The following is a 21,780-nucleotide window of genomic DNA, read 5'->3' as shown; positions in this document are numbered from 1 at the left end:
ATGCTAATAGAAGAGTGTAGGGAGGTAGCAAATTATCAGAAGTGAGACCAGTGAGCAAAATTAAGTGCAGGAAGTCATTCTGTTCCCTAAATCAACACTCTTTGGTTTTTATGCTTCTACCCATATCTGAATGCAATTAGCATGAACTGCACTATTATAATATATGTGTGATGTTTAATTCACATGTCCAGAAGAAAAAAAAAAAAGACTGCTCTGTAAAACTGAAGTGCATAAATTTATTCTAAAAGGAAGGTGAAAGATTTTATGTCCCTGAAATAGTCAAAGAAAAGTCTACCAGCTCCTACTCTACCTGACAGAAATATAACCAGTGTTACATACTTTTAAGGTAGCTTAACTTATCTACAACTGAAATTTAAGAAGTTTTTAATTAACATTATTATCCTCACACAAAAGCAGGGTTTATTACAGAGTTGGGTTTTTAAATGAATATGTACAGTGCTGTATCATAGCAATCCCACTTAGCTGCTTTTTTAAATTGGTAGACTCACAAAGGCCCATGGAAGCTATGTCTCATAACAGCTAACACAGAACACAAAACAGAAGCCAAAAAACATACACTTTATCCCTGATGATCACTGAAAGCACAACTATAAAAATGGGCCCTGTAAACTCTTTGAAAGACATTTCTCCGAAGTCTAAGGACAAAAAATTAGTGTATCAGCTTCTCTTGCTCCCTTTTTACTCAAGATTATTTTCTCTTCCACTAGGTTAAACAGGAAAAGCCAAATTGAGACCCAAAACTTAAAATTACCTTGCAAAAGATACTGGCTTGTGAAATATATTACATTGGGCCAATATAATATTTGTAGATATTGTAGGCAACTGAATACAATTTGCTTCTATACTAGCTATCACACATTTTAGTCTGAAAGTAAGTGTTAGACTGGATCATCTGTTTTTGTAACAGAGATGATATATAGGCAAGGTAGGTGATATCAAAAAAGCAACAGACTTATTTGATTTGCTGCCTCTCAAAAAAAAAAATTACAGTCTGAATCAATTCTCAGCCAATGAATTCAAATAATTATATCTGAATATAAGAATAAAACTAGTCAGCATCGATTTTGTAAAAAAAAGTAGAAAATCTAGATTTATCAATGGCTTTCACTAAAAGAAGAATTTACAAAATATAATATTTCAGTCTATTAATATAGATTAATAAGCAATTAATTATATGAGCATTGCAGGTCATTTTCTTCACAAGTTCTAAGCCATTTATTAAGTTTATTTTTAACATATTCCAGCTTTGCTAACAGAACTATTACAAGACAGGAAGAATCAATCCTATTGGATGACTACACATTATATCCAAGACTCTGGGAAGAGTCCACTTGACTACTATGCCAATTTTGAGACTGTGAAAATAAGATTCTGTTATGTACTTCCATGAATATATAACCAATGCTCACTTTATAATTCTTCTCCCATCCCCACCAACTATTACTGGAGTGCTGGCTTATGAAGTAAAGTGGAAGTGCCTGCTCCAGCATACATGAAAACATATCTAATAGGTATTGCCTGAGTCACATTGTGCATGGGGTTCTCCTCTAGTAGAATCAAAGACTCATTAAACTTGGAAAAGACGTCCAAGATCATTGAATCCAACCTTTCACCAAACACCAGCATATCAACTAAACTACAGCACTAAGTGTCACACGCAGTCACTTCTAAAACACTTCCAGGGATGGTGACTCATTCTCTGGTGAGCTTTAGTTATACATGCAATGTATGACATGATTAGTACTAGCATCATGTCTAAAAGAGACAGGAAAAACTGCCATTTAAAGATGTCTCTCACTCCATCATCTGCATACCCACAATTTGAAAGTTACAGCTCCCATACAGATCATAACCTATTTTGTTAAAAATCATACAGCTTATTCATAAAAACAACTGCATGCTTCATGTACTATTTTGAAAGACTACCTGGAACAGGCTTGATGAGATGCTGAAAAATTTCAGTGAATCCCAAAACAAATACATCCTGGCTCCTAAAGCTAGTACAATCACAAACACTGGCTACAGGAAACTCTTAGATGTTAAGTTAATGTTAAGATGTCAGTCTGAACTAGGGAAGAGTAATCCCTCCTTCTTAAAGAAGGAAAGGGCTAGTCACCAGTTCCAGAATAAACAGTCCTCAAGGGCTGCAAGCATTACATTCTTGCATTCTGCAGCAGATCAAAGGGAGAGCTGAATTAATGCCATTTGCTACGACAATTTACTAGCAAAAGTCCATTAGATGCAGAGCCACTAGTATAGTATTCTGTGAAGTTCATCAGCTCAGTTTTGGAATTGTTTTATGGCATTGTAGACTCCTGTCTGTCCATAACTGAGGCTACAAACAGTCTTTCTGACAATCTGTGTTTCGTAGAACTCTAAAATATTAGGCTGATGATTTAGTTCTATCATACTTTCACATGATTAAAATCCCTGAATGGATCATTAACTTGTTTTCACTTGGAAGCTCTGATGCTCTCTGGGATCAGCACCTTGGCTGGAAAGTTGCCTCAACTACATCTACTGTCTAACTCATTTTCCTTTTAGAATTAATCCCCTCTCCCCCAAGAGTTAGTCATCAACCGATCTCAAAGTCACCATACACTGTCTCCAAGGCAAGGGTCCTCAGTCACAGGATGCTCCCAAGAAGGTCCAAAGAATATGTCAGATGTGACCAGTACCATTGCAAGAGAATTGACTGGCATTATTAGGTATGCCCTTGATTTGGTACTAATTTGACACAGCTTAGCTTAGCATCTATTGGAATGGAAAAGTAAAGGTATTCCAGGAAGAACACGTATTTGAAGACTGATGGGTGAGTATTGTATTATACTTAGAATATTCCTCTGGTTTTTTGAATTAAGGAAGGTCTTGAACTTATTTTTTGAGTGCAGTAAATAATATAATCAATGATGGTGGATAGAAAAATCAAAATTTCTTGAAAAGACCATATTACCCTGTGTCTACTCAGTTCCGTGGGGCTGTTACTGACTCTTTTGTACTATAAGCCTTCTGCAACTATAAAATGCATCCCTTACTGGAATACAAGGAAGAGTGAAAAATAATCAAGATTCTGTAAGATCCCTCTTGCATATTATTTATTGATATAACAAACATTTCTGCTTTGTATATGATGAATTCCAGAACTACCTTAAATATACTCGAGTTAAAAAGCAGCAGGGAAAAAAAAATCACAATCTTAGGAATGGATAAGAGGGATCAGTTACTATTTCACTCTTAAAGTGGGTTGAATTTTTCTGGCTCTTCTTCAAAGGTACAAACTCTTCTGAATGCCTTGGCTAGGATAGCTCTGCTTTGCACTCTGCACAAGAAGCTTCAGTTTTAGGAAGGGCATGTTTTTAAAGGCTTCCAGGAGCATATCATGCACATTTCAGGAAAGCAAACAAGGCCAATTTCTGGAAAGGGATTGCCAGTGAACTCTGACTGCTTCTCACAACAATTTATTAATAATTTTAATTCTCTCTCTACTGAGAAAGAATGAATATACCTTCAAGTAACTGTAATTCCAAAATGCCCTGCTTCTGATTAGAGAAAAAAAAAATCATCCATTATGTATGATTTCAGTGATACAATTAAATTCAATATAGCTGCAAAATAACTTGCATTTGGTCCTAAGGGACCAATGTTAAAGGATAATGGTCCTAAGGACATTGTCCATTGTCCTAAGGACAATGTAAAATTGCTTTTTCCAAGTTCCTGGTTTCCTCAGAAAATAATGAAGTACAACTTCCCAAGTTAAAACAGATCTCAAAAAGACAAATTGACAACAAACCTTGTTTTGAGGAGAATTTTCACAATTTAAAAGTTTTTATTCTGATACAAGAGGTGATTCTTTTTCTAACATAAAATATTGAAATTTAACAAAGTAAAATGACTACTTCTAAAGCAAGCAATCTGCAAAGAATTAAAGGCAGGTACGTATAAGTCACTACTCATAATGTGAAGAGAAGCAAAAGCTAAAAAAACATACACCGCTGTCAACAAATGTAAACAAAGTGATGGCTGGACATACAGTGCCAAGGGCATGAAGTACAAAATTGCACAAATACAGACGACTGAAAGACTCTTATCTCAGATACACATGCACAAATACACCAAAAAATGAGGAGCAATATCTTTGAAAATGTTCTGATTGCACTTTTCAAAGTCAAATATCTTACTAAAATACTGTTTCAAGCAGTGACACACTGCTCAATGAGCAGTCAAAATAAATACAAATAAAGGTAACTTAAAGGTTTAATAGATTATTCAATTACTGTAAAAGATTGTGCCTTGGCTGCCACTTCACAACATCAAGAATACTGCCTTTGTAGGTCACCTTTAGGCATTAATTCATTAATTAAATTCTTTTGTGTGTTTTGTATATCCTTCTCTTCACATATATGATTAGAATGTGTTGGTTAATGAAACACATAAAAAATACACTTCTTACACATCAAAAGCCAAGAAAAAGTACTATGAAATCGAATAAACAATATCACACTATTCACTTTCTTAAAAGCTCAAACCTCTAAAGCTAATACAGATGCTTAGATAATAAAACATGCAATTATATTGTTACAGTTGTATTAAACCCCCTCATTATTCCAATTTGTTAACTTTTAACCTTGACCCAAACAAAACTACTCTCATTGTTTTTAATGGTCAAAACACCCATCAATCATTTTATTTAGACATTTATTCAGAACTTGCTACCACATACAAGTACCAATCACATATTTTAGAAAATGGTTGTGCATACCTATTGTATCGGCTTTACTAAATCTTCGTGTGACAACGTTGTTCATATTTCCATTTTCACACAGTTTTAACTCTGTTAGATATACTTCTACTTTGCAGTGCTTTACAAACATACCCTGTTCAACGACCTGAAAAACAGAATGAGATCACATATTAGTCTGAAAATGTTTTCATATACACACACTTCAAGATATTTTTGAGACCTCGTCAAGAAACTGAAGCTCATGCAATATAAGACACAATGCAAAAAATGAGACCTAAAATTCTCCTATAACTTTTTAGAAACACAGTAAGCTAGAAAGTATTTTCCATGATGATTGTCTTACCTGTGTATAACATGATGACTTTCAAAGTGTAGAAAGCAGAAATCACAAATATGCAAGCTTAATCCAAAGATACGTGACCAGAAGGTAAAAACACCCGAAAGGTACTTTTATTTCCAAATTCACTAATTGTGAATTTGGAAATAAAAGTACTAATACACACAAATAAAATCTGGATATCACATTTTTAAACAAAACCTACAAATCTTCCACTTACATTCTGATAATTAATACATTAATTTGAAATTTTACCTACTCATTAAGGCTGTTTATTCTATGTTCATTTTTAAACATAGATTACGGAATAGTTGAATATACAGGATTTTTTTGTTTTTTAGTAAAAGTAAAATGTAGAAAAAAAATATTCAGGGTCACCTCTTAAATGTTTTTGCCTTTGATCTTCCAAAGTGTAACTGCATAGTCATGTAGACTGCTCCAAAAATAACCACGAGCCTGATATGTGATACATCTGACAAATACGGTTAAAATAAAGCCACTAGCTAATTGCTAGGAGAGATCTGCTATCTGCTGTATAAAGACAACATACATGTATGTGCCATAGAAAAAGAATGAAGAAATTAGTGAATTATTTCATTGTTTGCCTTAGCTTTAATGACTGTCAATCATGGCATTTAAACAAAACTGCATCTTAATTTGAGCAGCTAGTAGTTTTCAGCTACTAGAGTCACAACAAAATTGTGGCAGTGGCAACAAAACTATGCAGTGCAGCTAACACATTTCTAAGAATAAAAATTGACACTCTAGTGGTAGTACAACTTATTACAAGGAGTCTTAACATTATTTGATGTAGATCAGATACAAAACTGTATAAATTTAAAATCTGGATCCACATGTCAAAAATGTTGCTTATGCAACAAAGGGGATAAAAGAAAAGTATAATACCACATTTATGGGAAAAAAAAGCAACTCATAAAGGCAGACATGAAAAATAATAATGAATGACAAAAGCATCAGGAACAAAAATGCTGAACTAGAATATGCTTCTGTGAGGATAACTGCTCTTCATATTGGCAGAAAATAACAAAGCTATGCCAGTTTACCTGGCCACTCATTATACTCCATGTTTCCAGTTAGCTACTTCCAAGTGGAATAGAAGTTACTCTAATTTCACTGCTCTCTCCTTCCATCTTCCTCCCAAACAGAAAAAATTACAGACTTTTTACCATGATGATGGAAGAGTATGTATTTTACCGAAATCCATCTTCAGAAAAAAACAATACCAAGTTGATAATAGATATATATTTAAAGAAGGACAGTTATTTTAATGAATTTCTGCTCTAACAGAACTAGACAAAACTACAGACATTTCAGGCATGTCTCTTTAAAACAAAGCCAAAAACAAAACAACTATTTTATCATATTAGAGAAAAAATTATAAAACCCTTTAACAAACTTCTGTTGCTGGCCAAATTAATTTTGATGACCCAAAACTTCTTCTACAGCTATATCTACCATTAATTTGAAGAGTGGACTTTAAAAGTAACAGCCAGCATGCATGCAGTTAAACCATATTTGGGTCATAAGAAGGAAACAAAAGTTTTATTACACCAGAAATCATAAAACTAAATTCTAAACCTTTTTTCAGTGATTTTAAAAGAATTAAAATAAAGATCCCTGTAACTGAAAAAATACACCCTAGTAGTCAATACAAGAAGGATAAATATATCAAAATGTATTTTAAAAGTCCAATCAGGATGCAACTGTAATCACTAATTTGAAAATCTTAAGAAATTACACAAACAAAAAAAAAAGACTGTATTATCAATAAACTGGTGAGATGTCCTCTCACCTTTAATAATAAGGGTGTTACGTGCTTGAAGCAAACAAAAAAAAATTAACGATGTTAATTTTTCAGTATCTCATACTGATGAAGGGCCACACTGTCCACCATTCCATGGACTACTACTTGTGTTGAGGTAAGCTTTTTGCTTAAAGAAATAACTCCCTTAGCAATCAGCTGAGCACAGAGTGTTTATCAGAAAGAAACTACCAATTACTCCACCAATGTTAACATTATTAGAGCTCAACTTTTTACTAACATAACATTTTTATTAACTAACATAGTCAATGCAGTTTTAGAGCTATTTACCTAATTACAAAATCATTTGCATTAACAGCCATACAAGCTTCTAAAGCAAATTCATCTTGAGATATTTATTAATAGAACTTATTTCCAGAAAAAGAAAGTATGATGAACTTTGCATCCCCCTTCCTCAATATTACACATTTAAGCCTCAAAATTTGAACAAAAATAAGATATTAATAAGCAACTAAATCAGGAGTTCTTTGTATGATTATGACAGGCCAGGACTTAAAAGTCTGCTAATAAATTCCTGTGCAACTCCTGCATATTTGCAGGACTACATCTGAATCATACTAATCCCAGCAGATAGTTAAAGAGTACCTTGCGTGCAATTGGCTCTTGACCTTCCATCAGTGTGTACCAGCTCACTAGCCTATTCCAGCCTTCAGTTGGCAAAAGGATGTAGTCCAGCTCATCAATGAGATGTTCCTTGAGAGACTGAGAATCACCATCTATACGAGAAAGATTATTTTCACTCGAATACTGTAATGCTGTACTTGAGTTTTTAATGTAACATTTTTCACATAAACAGCAGGCAAAATATTTTCAGTCACAATTATGTTACCAGTATTATGGTGTTCAAAGGAGGTCTTCTGAAACTATGTAGGCAAACTACCCAGTTTATGCTTAGCACACCTGTTACAGGTTTTCCCTTACTGTATGAGTGACAACTTTATATCCTCATGCAATTATAAGCACCTAGTTTGTTATCATACACCATCCCAGCTTTCAGAGAAACTAATTCATTTCTCCTACTCACTTCACACATTCCCACATCATCATGGATACTTCCACAGCTGAAAATGAGAATGAGTAGTTAACTGTCGATTCAAGACAAAGTTTGAAGTAATTCATCCTAAGTCAAGACTAGGAAAGTAGCATAGTACAACCTCCTATTTAAAGGATCCTATGTGCTCTGGAAACAGTCACTACAAAATTCTTTACAGAGAAGGGGAGATGCTGCACTTGAATGAAGCACAACTTGGAATCTCTTAAAGTAAGCAGCATGCTTTTAGCTTTCCTTCAATCCTTATCAATAGTAGCTATCTTTTAGGTCTAAGAGGTAATTCCAGATGTGAGCCACTGTGAGCTTCAAACATTTAGGGCAGCTGTCCTTCCATCTGGCAGCATCACATTGTAGCTGGGAGCACAGTGATGGGAGAAATCCACAAGCACTTCTTCAGGTCGACATAACTCTTCACAAGATTCATATGGTTTTTCTGCACTGATCTTACATGGTGAGAAGGTGTAATTTGGATTCCATTACCTCCTTCTAAAAATACCAACATTTTTTCTAGTATAATTTTTTAGAACCATCAAACAGATACCCAGATTCTGACAATTCATTCCCTCATATACAACACTGTCTTCTATGATGAACAACCAGCTACTCTAAATACCTACTTCCTTGTGCCCACTTTGACGATGTATCTCTTCTTTTGAACATGACACGTGCATTACATCACATTCGACTTTTTTTGCACATGTTGAGATTAACTGAAATCTCTACCTGTTACTTTTCATTGCTCTCACTTCATCCAAATGTTCTGGAAACAAGGGAGAAGCATTTAAGTAATATAAGCACAACATACTGCTTTAGTTTCCTGGAATCAGTCTTTTGTGAATTCAATTACAGTTTTCCTTATCACTGCATTACAGTGCAGAATATCTGAGAAAGCATGAATAATTATTGTATTCTTTAAATCAGATGCACATTTTTAAGGAGAGTAGCATGACAGCAACTAGATCATAGTATGTGCCAAAGACAAGATCAAAATCCAAGCATTTTCAGGGTCAGTCTATGCTACATAGAAAACTTAGTACAGAGGATTGTTGCTTTGCAGTGGGTGAAAGAAAAAGCTATTATTTGTGGGCATTAATGCCCCTAATAATGCCTTTACACAAGAACAGTAGATGTTAGAGAGTAACTGGATGCACGGAATCACTGCCAACATGGAGCCATAGTTTAGAACCTTGAATGACAAAAAGCGAGGTCCACAACCCCTAATGTTTATTTTGAAAGGGGCACTGGTAGTGTCAAAACAACAGAATACAGGTTTTCAGAAGCTTTCAAGAAAATGGCTAACATGACTTCTAATTTGGACAGCTAACCCTGAAGTAGACTTCATAACAACAGTAACTTTAAGCATAATCTGAACAGGTATGTAGATTAAGTTATAAATGGTACAGATGAGCTAACAGTGTTTGGTACAACTAGAAATCACCTGCTTTTGAAGAGGAAGACACAAAAGAGAGAACAAGATGATGCTACCTTACTGAGGATAAAAAGATGTTGCGACATCTGATGGTGAGATGCATTACCTGAACATCTCTGCCTCACTGCAAGATTTACTACAAGAACGTACAAAATATCTAAATCCTCACATTTCAGAAAACAAAACACAACACTTACCTGGAGCAAAAAGACTTCAAAGTTTCTGGATGGAAGTGAACATATAGATGTACATGACAGTACAGCACTTTCTACAAAGGCATTGGTCAGTGTCAGACATACTCATTCACACTGACAATTTGTAGAACATGGTACAACAAGCTATATGAAAGGTGCAATCATCTTTAACATTCAATTTGTAAAATAATGAGATACTAACTACAGAAGTTTTGAATTAAGAAAGTCAAGAGTTCATCATAAACCCCATGAAGTTGGCAAAACTGGTATTACTATGTGCCAATAGAACAAGCAGTATTATTACATTACCTGTAACTGCAAAGAAGAAAACCAATTATCTGATCAATTTTGTATCTATTAGATTAAATATTAACATCTTTAATGGCATTTTGATACTGGACATTAAATACAGAATTTGATGTGAAGATTAAAATATGTGGAAAAGTATTCCAAGATGAGTGTTCACAAATTTGGCTAGTTCAGGAGAAGTCAGTCAGACCTGAGTAATTACAGCAGTGACAGAGTTGAATATCCTTACAAAACCATAAAGATAAGAAATTATCCTCCAGCATTTCACACAACTTAGATCACTGAACTGAATAAGAGCACTTCTTCAATTGTTCCAGAACTAAAGGGCGAGCTTGGGGCTTATTTACAGAACTAAGTTTTAGAGTTCAACTTAAAAATCTTATTTTAAATCAACCAATTTGGTTAAGCTGCCAAAAAAAGGGAAATCATAGCGAACTCAAGCCACCTTTTTGTCAACTTGACTAATTTTCAGTTCTCAAGACAGCCCAAAATCTCATTATAAACCAGGAATTTCTACATTATTACATATTTTGTTACCATTACAAAGAAGTTTCAATAACTGTATTTATAAAATTGTGATTTATTAGGGAAATCTATTCCAGTTCCTTTGTCATGGTCTGCAAAGAAACCAAAATTTTTACCTTTATGTATGCTGAGGTTCATTTACACTGCCAACTTCAAAGGATAAACTACCTGTGACAATTTTGCACTTAATGCACTATAGGCTTATTTCACAGTGAGAGGCAGTTACCTTTGAGAAGTCCAGAGTTATCAATAGGACCAGGGTACACATTCTGATCTCCCATCTGGTATTTGTCCCAGCTGTCAAAACCAACATATTTTTTCCACTGTTTGAACCAGCGACTATCCACTAGATACCTTAAAAGGAATAAGACATACATATTAATTATTGGCAATCTACTACTTCCTACCGCATTCACGATAATGCACCAGCATTCATCAGCCTTGTGAAATGACAATGTTTTTCTCTTTGTTCTTCTAACCATTATCAGCATTTCCTACCAGTGAGGACTTTAACTGGGGTCAATTAAAGATCACACTAACAGTGCCAGGTACAGTTTTGCAAGACCGCCAATAATCTGTATTTTCAGAGGCTGAAAAATGGCAAATTGAAAAAAAAAAAACATTTCCCTTTTTAGCATGGATGACTGTCACCTTTAATTCCTGTTCTTGATTTTCAAATTCAGGACATTCAAGTTAAATCTCTATAATTAAACAGCCTTTTAAAAAAGGTAGAGAGAACTTTCAGTAAAGCATTGTCTACTGCTGGAGTTTCATTTATAACATTCATGTACAACATAAAAAACTTCAGGACTCTGATGCCTTGTCAAGAACCAGAGAGCATGACTTCTCCGAGTCAACATCAACACAAGCAGTAAATGGTCTACTTTTGACAGAGGACTAGATGTTCCTCCTACAAATTATTATGACCATCACACTTCATATAAAGAGATTATAACTCGAATCTCAGCTCTACAGTATTTTTAGCCAGATTAAACTGTTGCCACAGTCTGGCTTCCATAAAGTCCAGTGATACCTACATTTTATATGTTTTTGTCCAGAATTTCTTTAAGATCAAGATACTAAATTTTTTCAGTGATGCTCAGATTAGTATTTATTTTTTTAAGATACCATATGCATTATTTCTCCTTCCTAAAAGTATTCATAATCTGCTGCCTTGTCTGTTCCAAATCTTTTGCTACTATGTTAGGATGAAACTGAATTTGATTACTCACATGCCCTTGCCTTTATACACTAAGTTTTCATGCTCATGAACATATTTAAGGCCAACAGCATTCTCCCTTTTCTCTTCTACTGTGGCCATCCAGCTCTATTCCACAAGAGCTGTAATTGTGTGGTTATGAATGCAGTCACCAAAAAACCTGCTAGCCTTGTCCCATTGGCCTCTACTTTCTTGACCTAAATTTGAATGAACTATGAATCTTAAGAAGCAAAGACACAATTTTACACAGAAAAGAAACTATCATACAGGCAAACTGCCTTTAATTAATGCTTAAGAAACTACTGCTCCCAGAGAATCATTTTACTTTTCAAATGGTTTGTGTTAAATGTCTTATCACACCCCAGTAACAAAGTGATTAATACAAATTTTTGATAATAAAATTTTACAGTGTGAGAAAGCTTGGGGTCCACTGTTCTAGATTTTAAATATTCAACATTATCTATTTCAACACTTCATCAGTTTTCTTCTTCCATATCCAATTAATTTTGCTGTCAACCAACATCTGCTGTGCAGTATCTCTTTAGGGTCCTCCCTAACAGAAATGTTGAAACATTGCTGATTCCTAACACGAAGTGCAAAAAATCTTTAATTATTTCCCTTCACGTTTAGGAATTTTGCATTTAGCAATTTTTCAGGCTCAAATAAGAGCTTAATATTGCTTGTATAAAGAAAGCTGAAAGGCCACTTATAAATCATGCAAGTATGTAAGTACGATAAGAACTAAACAGCACAGTCAAGTTCCTTTACCACAAAGAAGAGGTAGCATGCATTACATGGAAAAGAAAATTTACCAAATTTATTTAGCCAGGAAAAAAACATCTGCACATAGAGATTTCGAAAAATGTTACCAGACACCATAGATGTGAATTCTTAGAGCAAATTACTGGCTATAGACATGTATGTGCATGTACATATATATCTGTGTTTTATACATATTATGTGTTTTAATGAACATTCTGCTACTTTTGCTTCATTAGAAATCTGGTACAGGTGAGAAAAGCTATTTTGAGTTACTGTTGAACACAGTCACAGTAACTGTAATCTTCTCTCTTATCCTGGTTTAAAAATGGTATTCCCCAATTTAGCACTCTGAATAAAAAACCACAAAACCATAAACTGCTTCCCTTCCCTCGCTCCACAAAAAGCAGAGATTACAGGCTGAGATAGTAACAATTTACTGGAAACAGAAATGAGATGAGAAAAAGAAACAGTAACAGCAACAACATTAATAACAGAAGTGTAAAAAGCGGGTTATTTACATGCAAAATGCTCATCCTGGGGGACAATGAATAATGGTGGATGGGATTCCCTCTCCTGCCACGCTTTTTCTAACCCTAACCCTTGACTCCCACTCCCGGGGGTGGTAGAATATAATAACCTGGACATGCCCAGGGCTGGGCTCCAAGCTCCACTTCCTCACCATGGAAAAATGGACTCTATCCTGGCGAAAACCAGAACACCCCATTACAAGAACTTGCTCTTAATCAAGACATGAAATACTACTTTTCCAGTAAAATTAGGGAAACCAGAAATTTACATTCAAATGCCATACACTACCTTCATTTTATCCAATAAGGATATGCCACATTGAAGATTATGCCAGGGAAGGGGAAAAAAAAGGAGCACAATTACACCACGCTCAGTTTAAAGCAAATCAATCAACCTGCTAAAGCTCTTCTGTAGCTAAAATCCAGACTTCTTAGCATTAACAGAAAAAGTAATAATCAGAGATTTATAACTTACAGCTTTTGACTCTACACATTCAATACAGTATTCTCACCAAGATCAACAAGACTACTAATCTGCACAAGAAAAGGCAAACCACTGGAAGGAAACTTATCATCAGTGTTATAATATCCATGACACAATCAACCATCTGAAAACTATTACCTATGAGGGACATTCAGTAATTTAAGAGGAAGCTCAAGTAATCAGAACTACATCTGCTAAACCCTCATTTGTTAAATGATATTTGATCCCTTTTTAAGGAAAAAATATTAAAAAGTTGGGGTATGCACTTGGAACAGATACCCTACCCTGTAATGCGTGTTGTCCCAGATACAAAAATAAAATACTAAAACAGAGACCAAAAGCTTAATATGTATATTAAGCTTGGTACAATGTCTTGCCTTTATATTACCTAATGCAGGAAGAAGTTCCAAATGAGTCCAATGCTACAGTAGTTTTTTGAACTGTGGACCTGACCAAGAAGGCCAACCCGGAACTCTCCATCACAGTTAAAATGTATGGCCTATCTATTTTTTTATAATTAAGAAATGTTTCTTATCTGATGGAATCAAGATATCAGGAAACACAAATTTTGCTTTCTGGCATGTCATCAGTTTAGCTAGAGCAGGATAACCAACCCATCTTTTGAGGTAAAACAAATCTGGAGGATTTGAATTAAGATTGAAGTCAAGAACAATCTCAAATTTCTAGATATTCTGCTTTGGGGGGGCAAACCTTAAAAACTAAGACAACTGCACAGCCAAATGAACTGGTTAAATCTAAAACAGCAGATACCTGACATTTATAGGTATTTCAAATAAATTAGTAACCTCAAATTGTTTGAAGAAAATAGTACAACCAAGTCACTTGAAGCCAACTGGTCAATGACACAGAACACTGGAATAGACCCAAAGCTTTACCTAAAATAAGCAAAAACACGCATGTACCATTTGCTGAAAATTACACTCAAATATGGAATTTTCAGTATTAACAATACTGGAATTATTTGTACAGCCTAATTAGCTTTAGGAGTTTTTTTTTTTCTTGGTTATATTATGTATACTTAAAATTTTCTTTGTGCAAGTAGAATCAAAAACTACAGAACATGTGAATATGTTCTCAGTTCAAGTCTGGCCTACTTCATTACCTAGTATTTACTTCTGAGTAGAGCTCCAGGCTGCTTTATAAGACATAACTGCTCTCTTCTGTAAAATGTTTCTTGCCTGTCTGAAGTGTATTATCATATAAGAGGGACAATTTATACTCTACAGTCCTCTGGAATGCCAGATAATGGAATGAAGCTGCAACAGGGCAAGTTCATACTCCACATCATGAAAAGCACAAGAGGGTGGCTGATCACTGGAACAGGCTCCCTGGGGAACTGGTCACAGCACCAAGCTGGTCAGTTCAAGGATCACCTGGAAGACACTCTTAGCATATGGTTTAGCTTGCAAAGAGCAGGAAGTTGGATTCCATGTCCCTTATATGTCCCTTTCAATTTGGGATATTTGGCCTTGGCCAGTGGTCAGTCCATCTGGAGCTGGCTCTGTAAGACACAGGGGAAGCTTCTGGCAGCTTCTCCTAAAAGCCACGCCTGTAGCAACCCTGCTACCAACACCTGCCATGCAAACCCAATAGAACTGGGTCACCCAATTAAATTTACCAGAAAAGATGGTATCCTTATGTATGACCAAATGATCAACTGCAGAGATTCAAGGCAGCCCAAAATAGGATTACTTACAGCCTTTGCACATTAACTTATAGGTACAAAAAATTGAAGCTATTACAACACTTGAAATACACCTTTATTTCTTAAATAAACACTCAACAAATAATAAAAATCAATTGAAGTTTATGGAAGTTTTAAAAGTTCGCAGCTGCATGACCACATGGACATTGTTCACTGAACAAAAGAAAGTACGAGCAGGAAACTTATTAACTGATTTCTAAAATTCTCCCATGGTTTGAAACTTTTTAATGTAACTCAAGTTCACCTGTGATTTACTGCATATTTTGACTTAATAAACCTTATTAACATAATAGAAACATTAGACAAGTACAACAGCATTCATTCTTTACCTCAACATCCAAGTTGATAGAAAAATATTTGAACAGTATGACTAAGATCTTGGTATTTCCCACTGCTGTCAAAAGCATTCTGAATTCTTGTGACCATTATATATAGACAGAATTAAACAACATGTAACCTAGATTTATTTATAATCACTGATACTTCAGCTCTTTGAATTCAAAATCAAACCAGAAAACTTTAATATGCAATAAAGACACTTCACAGAGAGACACTCATTCTGCACTGTGTACTGCTGGGACATCGTATCTTCTGAACAGAACCTATTTCACTTTCAACAGTAAAACTGTGCAAATTGTCCAGAGAGATAGGTGAGGATTTTTTTTTTTTTTTACTCTCCTCACTGTGCATGAGTACAGATTAAGCAACACAGAGGACAAAGTGGAACAACTGTTTTGCAGAAAGCAAATTAGGACTCCTGCTTAAAGGCACAGCATCTGATTTTTGTTCTTGCACAACTCCAACTACAAAAATAAGAAGATAAGAAAGGGTTTGTATCTGTATTTCTACTTTGATTAAGGTGGCAAAAACTGCTTGACCAAACACACTCAAAATTAATAGATGCCTTTAAATTCAATTTTCTTCCAGAATTAACAAGTTCTTAAAGTTCAAAATGGTGATAATTATTCTAGTTTATCACACAAACCATACAATCTTTTTTATTCAAAACATAGGTAAATCCACAAGAAAAAAGTGCAGGTGTCAAAGACAAAAAAAATAGTTTACTATTTTTAAGAGATCCGTCTAAGTATTCCAGATTCCTCTTCAGAAATAAGTGTTTAGCTCAGCAAAATGCACCATAATTTGAAATCAACTAATCAAATTCTCACTACAGCCCAGAATACGCTCCACTGCCACAATGTGCTACTGTAGGCTAAGCAAATTCTTCATCCATAGGCCAAAGAGGCCTCGTCAACCAAGAGGCTGACCGAAAAGTAGGATTCAGCCAAAATTAGTGAAGTGCAATTTTATGTTAAAATTTCAGTGTGAACATTATGTTAAGAACCATATAAGTGTTTTGCATACCCTTAGAAAATTTCCATTTAAGTAAAGACTTTTCATTAAAAAATAATCTAACAAATCAATTTCCAGGCAAAAGCCTGGAACAAACATGATTTTAACATGGTCTTATGTCACTTAATCAATTAACAGAAGAAAAATGCATTTACTCATTGACACTGTAAGTATTGTCCAGAAGAATTTTAATCTTTGTAAACCACTGGTCACATGTAGCACCACTCCTTATGCAGTGAGAGAAACCTAACACCAAACTTCAAACACATGGTTTAAAAGTCAAAATCAGCAACTTAAACATAATTTGAAAATAAAGACCCATCCATCTCTTAATCTATCCTTGGAACACTGACATAGTGTTCCTAGTTTCTCATTTTATGAAGTTATCAAAATAATTTAGAATATCATTCCAAATATTATTGAAGTGCAGGTCCATAACATCTCATCATGCTCTCAGTGAAATCAAGTAAAATTTTCCATTAACAGCAATATAGGTTCTGTTCATGTACAAAGCAATGATGGATGATAAAATGTGGAAAACACTTAGAGGACAGTACTGAGAAAAAGGTACATGGCCTGACTCTTGGGGATGTCTTGGGCAGGGCTGACTTGGACTTGATGATCTTTATGGGGCCCTTCCAACTCAGCACGTTCTTTGAAGACCACAGTGTAAAATACTATTAAAGCTAAGCACTTCAGCATCAAGGCTATCATCAATGATGAGCAACGCAAGGTTTTTAAGCAGGCCTACAGATGTAGCCCTGTTCATCAAGATTCCCTAATTTTCACTGCAGCCAGAATTAAAACGCTTACATGTTCAGTGAGGACATTCACTTCTGGAGGAAAAATCCTCTAAGGTTGAACTTATATCTACTGATCACTCACTGGGAAGGATTTTTACCCCACTTCATTTTTACTTACTCTTTTTAGTGACCAAGTATTACAACTGAAAAGGCAATGAAATTCCCACAGGTTAAGAAAAGAATATTTTTTTCACCATCCAAGAAATGCACTGTATGGATAACAAAAGTACTCTACCTAGATTCAGCAGAACTTCAGAAATTATGTGTATCAGACATATGAAAACTAAAAATACTGTACTTCCGTGGTTTTCCTGATTTGCAAGTCTTAAAAAGCAAGACGAGATTAAGAATCTATCTCATCACTCTTGTGAAGTGATGACTGGCATCAAAATTTATTGGCTAACAGGGCTGAAAATCAACATCTTCCTTCTGGCCTAAACCTGACTAGCTTCAGTTTACATAGTGTCTTAAATCTTTATATGCTCATCTGAAAATCCTTATCCCAGAAGACATCTTCTTCTTACGTAACTATTTCACAATTCAAAATTCTAGCAAAACAGACAAAGGTTCTCTAAGCTCTTCTCTGAAAGACAAAGCTTCTGCTTTCCCTATTAGATTTTGAGATGTCTGAACTCACTCTAATTGAACACCTCCTGTCATATGTGGACACCAGAACTGGACAGTACAACAGTTTCACTAATATACTGTGTATACAGTACATATTTGTACTGCTACTTGGTATTCCCTATTCAAACATCTAATGATTGCATTTGTTCCCTTAGTCACTAAATAAACTCCATGTGATAGTTTTTGTCTACGGTAACTGCCTAATTCTTATCCAAGTAACTTCTGTGTTCTCATCAGCTCACAAACTGTTATGGCAAGCAATAGATGAAAGAAGCACAGTAGGGAAACTCTGCAAGGAAGACGGAGAAAAAGTGGTAAAACTGATTGCTGAGCTGTTAGCTATTTTGAAGTCACTATCATGCACTTTAAGTAAAACATTTATTGGCAGGTAATACCTAAAGGTGAGAAATGTGGTTACATATCCTAGACCATGGAGGGACAATATGTTCAAGAGCGTGAAAGCATTTGTAATGTCATATCTGAGCTACTGCAACAACATTTCTGACTAAGCCACAAAAGAACAGGAACTACAGGGAAGTAAGGGCAGAGGGTGGTTTTAAAGGTAAAATCAAGAAATCACACTTTAACATGGGGAAGAAATTACAGAGAAATCACCCAAGAAGTCACACAGAAAAACTGATGGTCTTCCCCTCTATGACAAAACTGTGCCAAGATCAATAATTTTCATTACTGAAAACTCTACTTCCGTGATACTGTAAAAACAGAAAAACTTGGCAAGGTTCTCAAGAATATTACTGCAGCTACAAAGGCATTAAATGACATCATCCAGACCAGTTCTTCACAGAAATTATACTGTGCCTAAAAATCTGATGAACATCAACTGATCTTCAATTTGAGAGTGGAAGACACTGAGTGAGTTCAGATTTGCCTGCAGCTGTAACAACCAATAATTTCTGTCATTCTAAATAAGAGGGTAAAATCTCCTCAGACAATAAATTGTCCTCACTTGTCAAGCACCAGTAGAATTTCAAAATTCTGAGATGTATCGGATGCTAAAACTGTGAGACATACAATGAAATGAAGCATTTTTTCTTCTCTTAAACAGAAAAGAACCACAGAACCTGAAGATTCTTTGGCCAATACTGCAAGAAGTAAAAATTATATTAATTCAAATTCTGTGGAACAAAAGTGTAGTTTTTATACTGACTTTACTAACGAAAGTAGACAACATAATTCAAAAGAACTGATGAACAAAGGAAATTAGTTCTTGGAAAAATCTGGTGTTTATTTAATGTATGTTTGGAAAAACAGAATGAATGGAGAGATGGAAGAATCCTCAATCTCTCAGAATTTAATAATTTATTAACTGGCCATAAAGAATTAAAAAAACACCACTGGGACAAACTAGCCCAAAATCTTGTCCCTGCAGCTGAAGCAGTTAAAAGACACTAACCTTGTCTGTCCACTGAAGCAATACAGCCTAATGCTTACTATTCCCAAGCTACTCTTAAAAACATCTAATGGAACAAAGTCTACAGCTTACTAAACTACCTGTTCAACTGGTTTCTAGTTCTAGCAATTCTTCCTCCAATATCTAACTCTAAAAATGTTGCATTTCAAGTAAATTTTATTTCTTTCTCTCTGCAGTATACATGAAGAACTAACAAAGAAATTCATCAGCTACTTCACAGATGCTTCTAAGATTTGCCTCTCTTTGCCCTATTCTTTAGTTGCTTTTTTCTTAGACAAAACCCCCAAAGCTTTATACTTTCCATATGTAGCTTCTTGGGGAGAATAACTCCATTCTAAATTCTGAAGAGCACGGAAAAGACTTTCGATGTACAAATCAGCATTTTTAAAAGGACTGCATTTGACTGTTTTAAAGCTCAAACAGAACAAGCTCGTATGGCACTCCTGAAATTTTTTTCATCAGTATTTACTACTGAATCAATGCAATTTTGAATCATGGTTAACAGCACCTTAACTGTTGTCTCCTTAATGACGTCCCAAAAGATCAAAGCCATTTACAAAACACCTCTACAAAAGCATTTGGACTAAACATACCATTTAACTTGTGAAGATAGCAGCACAGTCAAAACGTAAATCCTATGAATGCACAAGCATACACGTTTATGTAGCTCGATTTAACAGGTCACGAGTAAAACTTAATGGGAGTTTGCTGCAGCTTTTTCAGCTTTGCAACATTTGACTTATATCAGCATCAATCCCAGCTAGATATACTTTCACAGAACATTTAGAAGCTTTTCCCACATAACTGATTTCTCAGTATTAAAATATCGAACGTACTAAAAAAAGTAAACAGCACAGTAAACTTACTGTTTCAGTCATGCTGTCAACTAGTCATAAAAGTACTATCACTTTGAACAATATTAACTGCTTGAAACATTGTTTTAGTAACTGGGAATTACCTAACAGAACCATAAAAAAACAGTCTTGAAAGACATGAAGCCTGAGCATGCTTTTACTACCGCTGGTCACTTTCAACACTACCTCGTGAATTCATTTCCTTTTTCTAGTTTCTTACACTTTTCCAGTTTCAAGAGCAGTGTGTTCGTATGCCAAATCTGAACATATACTCAGCAGTATTTGAATAATGCATCAGAATATATGCTTCTGACACATGCTGCAGTATCAACACTGTTAAATATAGTCTTTTATAGAACTGGAACAGTGAGTGATGACAGCTGAAATGAGGTGGGCTAGTTCTACTTCTGTGTATTCACAGTTAATTTTCTGTAAGTTAATGCTTCAGCCTTTGTCTTTGGGTGACAGTTTCACACAGGAAGTGATGAAGAGGTTGAGTCGTGGAAAAAGTGTCAGTTCCTTATTTTTTTCCCCTCCTAAAAAAAAAGTCCGATTTCCTAGCCCAATAGAACTACAACTATAGAAGCTCAATTACCAAATTCACGCCAAAGAGAGGTGCTTATTTTACCGTGGATTATTCTGTTGACAATTTGTATGACATACTAGGGAATATTTCACGAATGACCAGAAAAACATATTTTTCAAATGTTCGTTGTCGAAAAGATATCATAAGGGTCCGTTCGCACCTTCAAGGACTCAGGAAACGAACGCGTTTCCACTCACAATAAAATTTAAACTCAAGGCTTGTCACAGCCACGGACGGGCATCAGGGCACCTAGGCCAGAGCACAGGTATTATTTCCGATAAGGTGAAAGCGAACCCGGGGCCATTTCAGCCTGGATAATGGAAGAAACGCCTGCTAGCAGAGCTCTTCTCCGCCACCTCAGTACTCCTCGCGCAGCCAAAACAAGCCCCGTGCGGGCTCCGGGCCCGCCATCCGGGGCTGCCACCCGGCAGCGCGCCCCGGCAGCCGCGCCGCTCCCCGCTGCCCTCCCCCTCAGGGCGCTGACCTCGGTGCCTGCCCGCCGCCCGCCCGCCCGCAGCCCGGGCCAGGCCGAGGCCCCGCCGCACCCAGGCGGCCGCTCCCCGCCTGGCAGGAGCCGCGGGAACCGAGCGGCGGGAACCGCGTGGTACAGCACTGCCTCCCTGCCCTTGTCACCCGCCTCCACTTTCGCGGCTGCGGGAGAGACGTCGAGCCGCCCCCGGGAGCGGGTTGGGGGGGGGCGAGGGGAAGGAGGTCGGTCCCTCCGGCAGCCAAGAGGCCCCGGGGGCAGGGGGACGCCGCCAGCCCCGGTCCGCCCGAGCGCCCCCGCTCCTCCCTCACCAGGTGTCGCCCTTGCGGAGGGCGGTTTTGAGCAGCGCCGCGACGTCCGTGCGCTGGGTCTCCAGATCCGCCGCTCCTCCCTCCGCCATCTTCTCCGCCCGGCAGCGGCAGCGGCGGCAGGGGCAGGAGCGCGCCGCGCTGCATGCTGGGAGTGACGCC

At 36.4% G+C, this 21,780-nt stretch overlaps 1 protein-coding gene across 5 annotated transcripts in view; it reads right to left on the bottom strand.

Annotated features, from left to right (window-relative positions):
- The window catches only part of USP15 (ubiquitin specific peptidase 15), a 61,513-nt gene extending 39,733 nt beyond the window's left edge, over positions 1-21,780 (bottom strand). For 4 of the 5 annotated variants that reach the window (XR_010999077.1, XR_010999078.1, XM_068190081.1 and 1 more), the window contains exons 1-4: positions 21,622-21,780; positions 10,677-10,804; positions 7,528-7,658; positions 4,781-4,907 (exon numbers count right to left, since the gene is read on the bottom strand). Coding sequence is in view for 3 of the 5 variants with exons in the window: in XM_068190081.1 (XP_068046182.1) it covers positions 4,781-4,907; positions 7,528-7,658; positions 10,677-10,804; positions 21,622-21,710 (475 nt within the window). In the remaining 2 variants the exon portion in view is untranslated. Of the gene's footprint in view, positions 1-4,780; positions 4,908-7,527; positions 7,659-8,610; positions 8,754-10,676; positions 10,805-21,621 lie in introns of those variants that run through there. The other variant, XM_068190083.1, reaches the window with a different exon arrangement.

The sequence above is a fragment of the Anomalospiza imberbis genome, chromosome 5, assembly GCF_031753505.1.
Source record: "Anomalospiza imberbis isolate Cuckoo-Finch-1a 21T00152 chromosome 5, ASM3175350v1, whole genome shotgun sequence".
Lineage (NCBI taxonomy): Eukaryota > Metazoa > Chordata > Aves > Passeriformes > Viduidae > Anomalospiza > Anomalospiza imberbis.
Note: the sequence above shows the minus strand (reverse complement) of the source record. Positions and strands in the feature narration are given on the sequence as shown.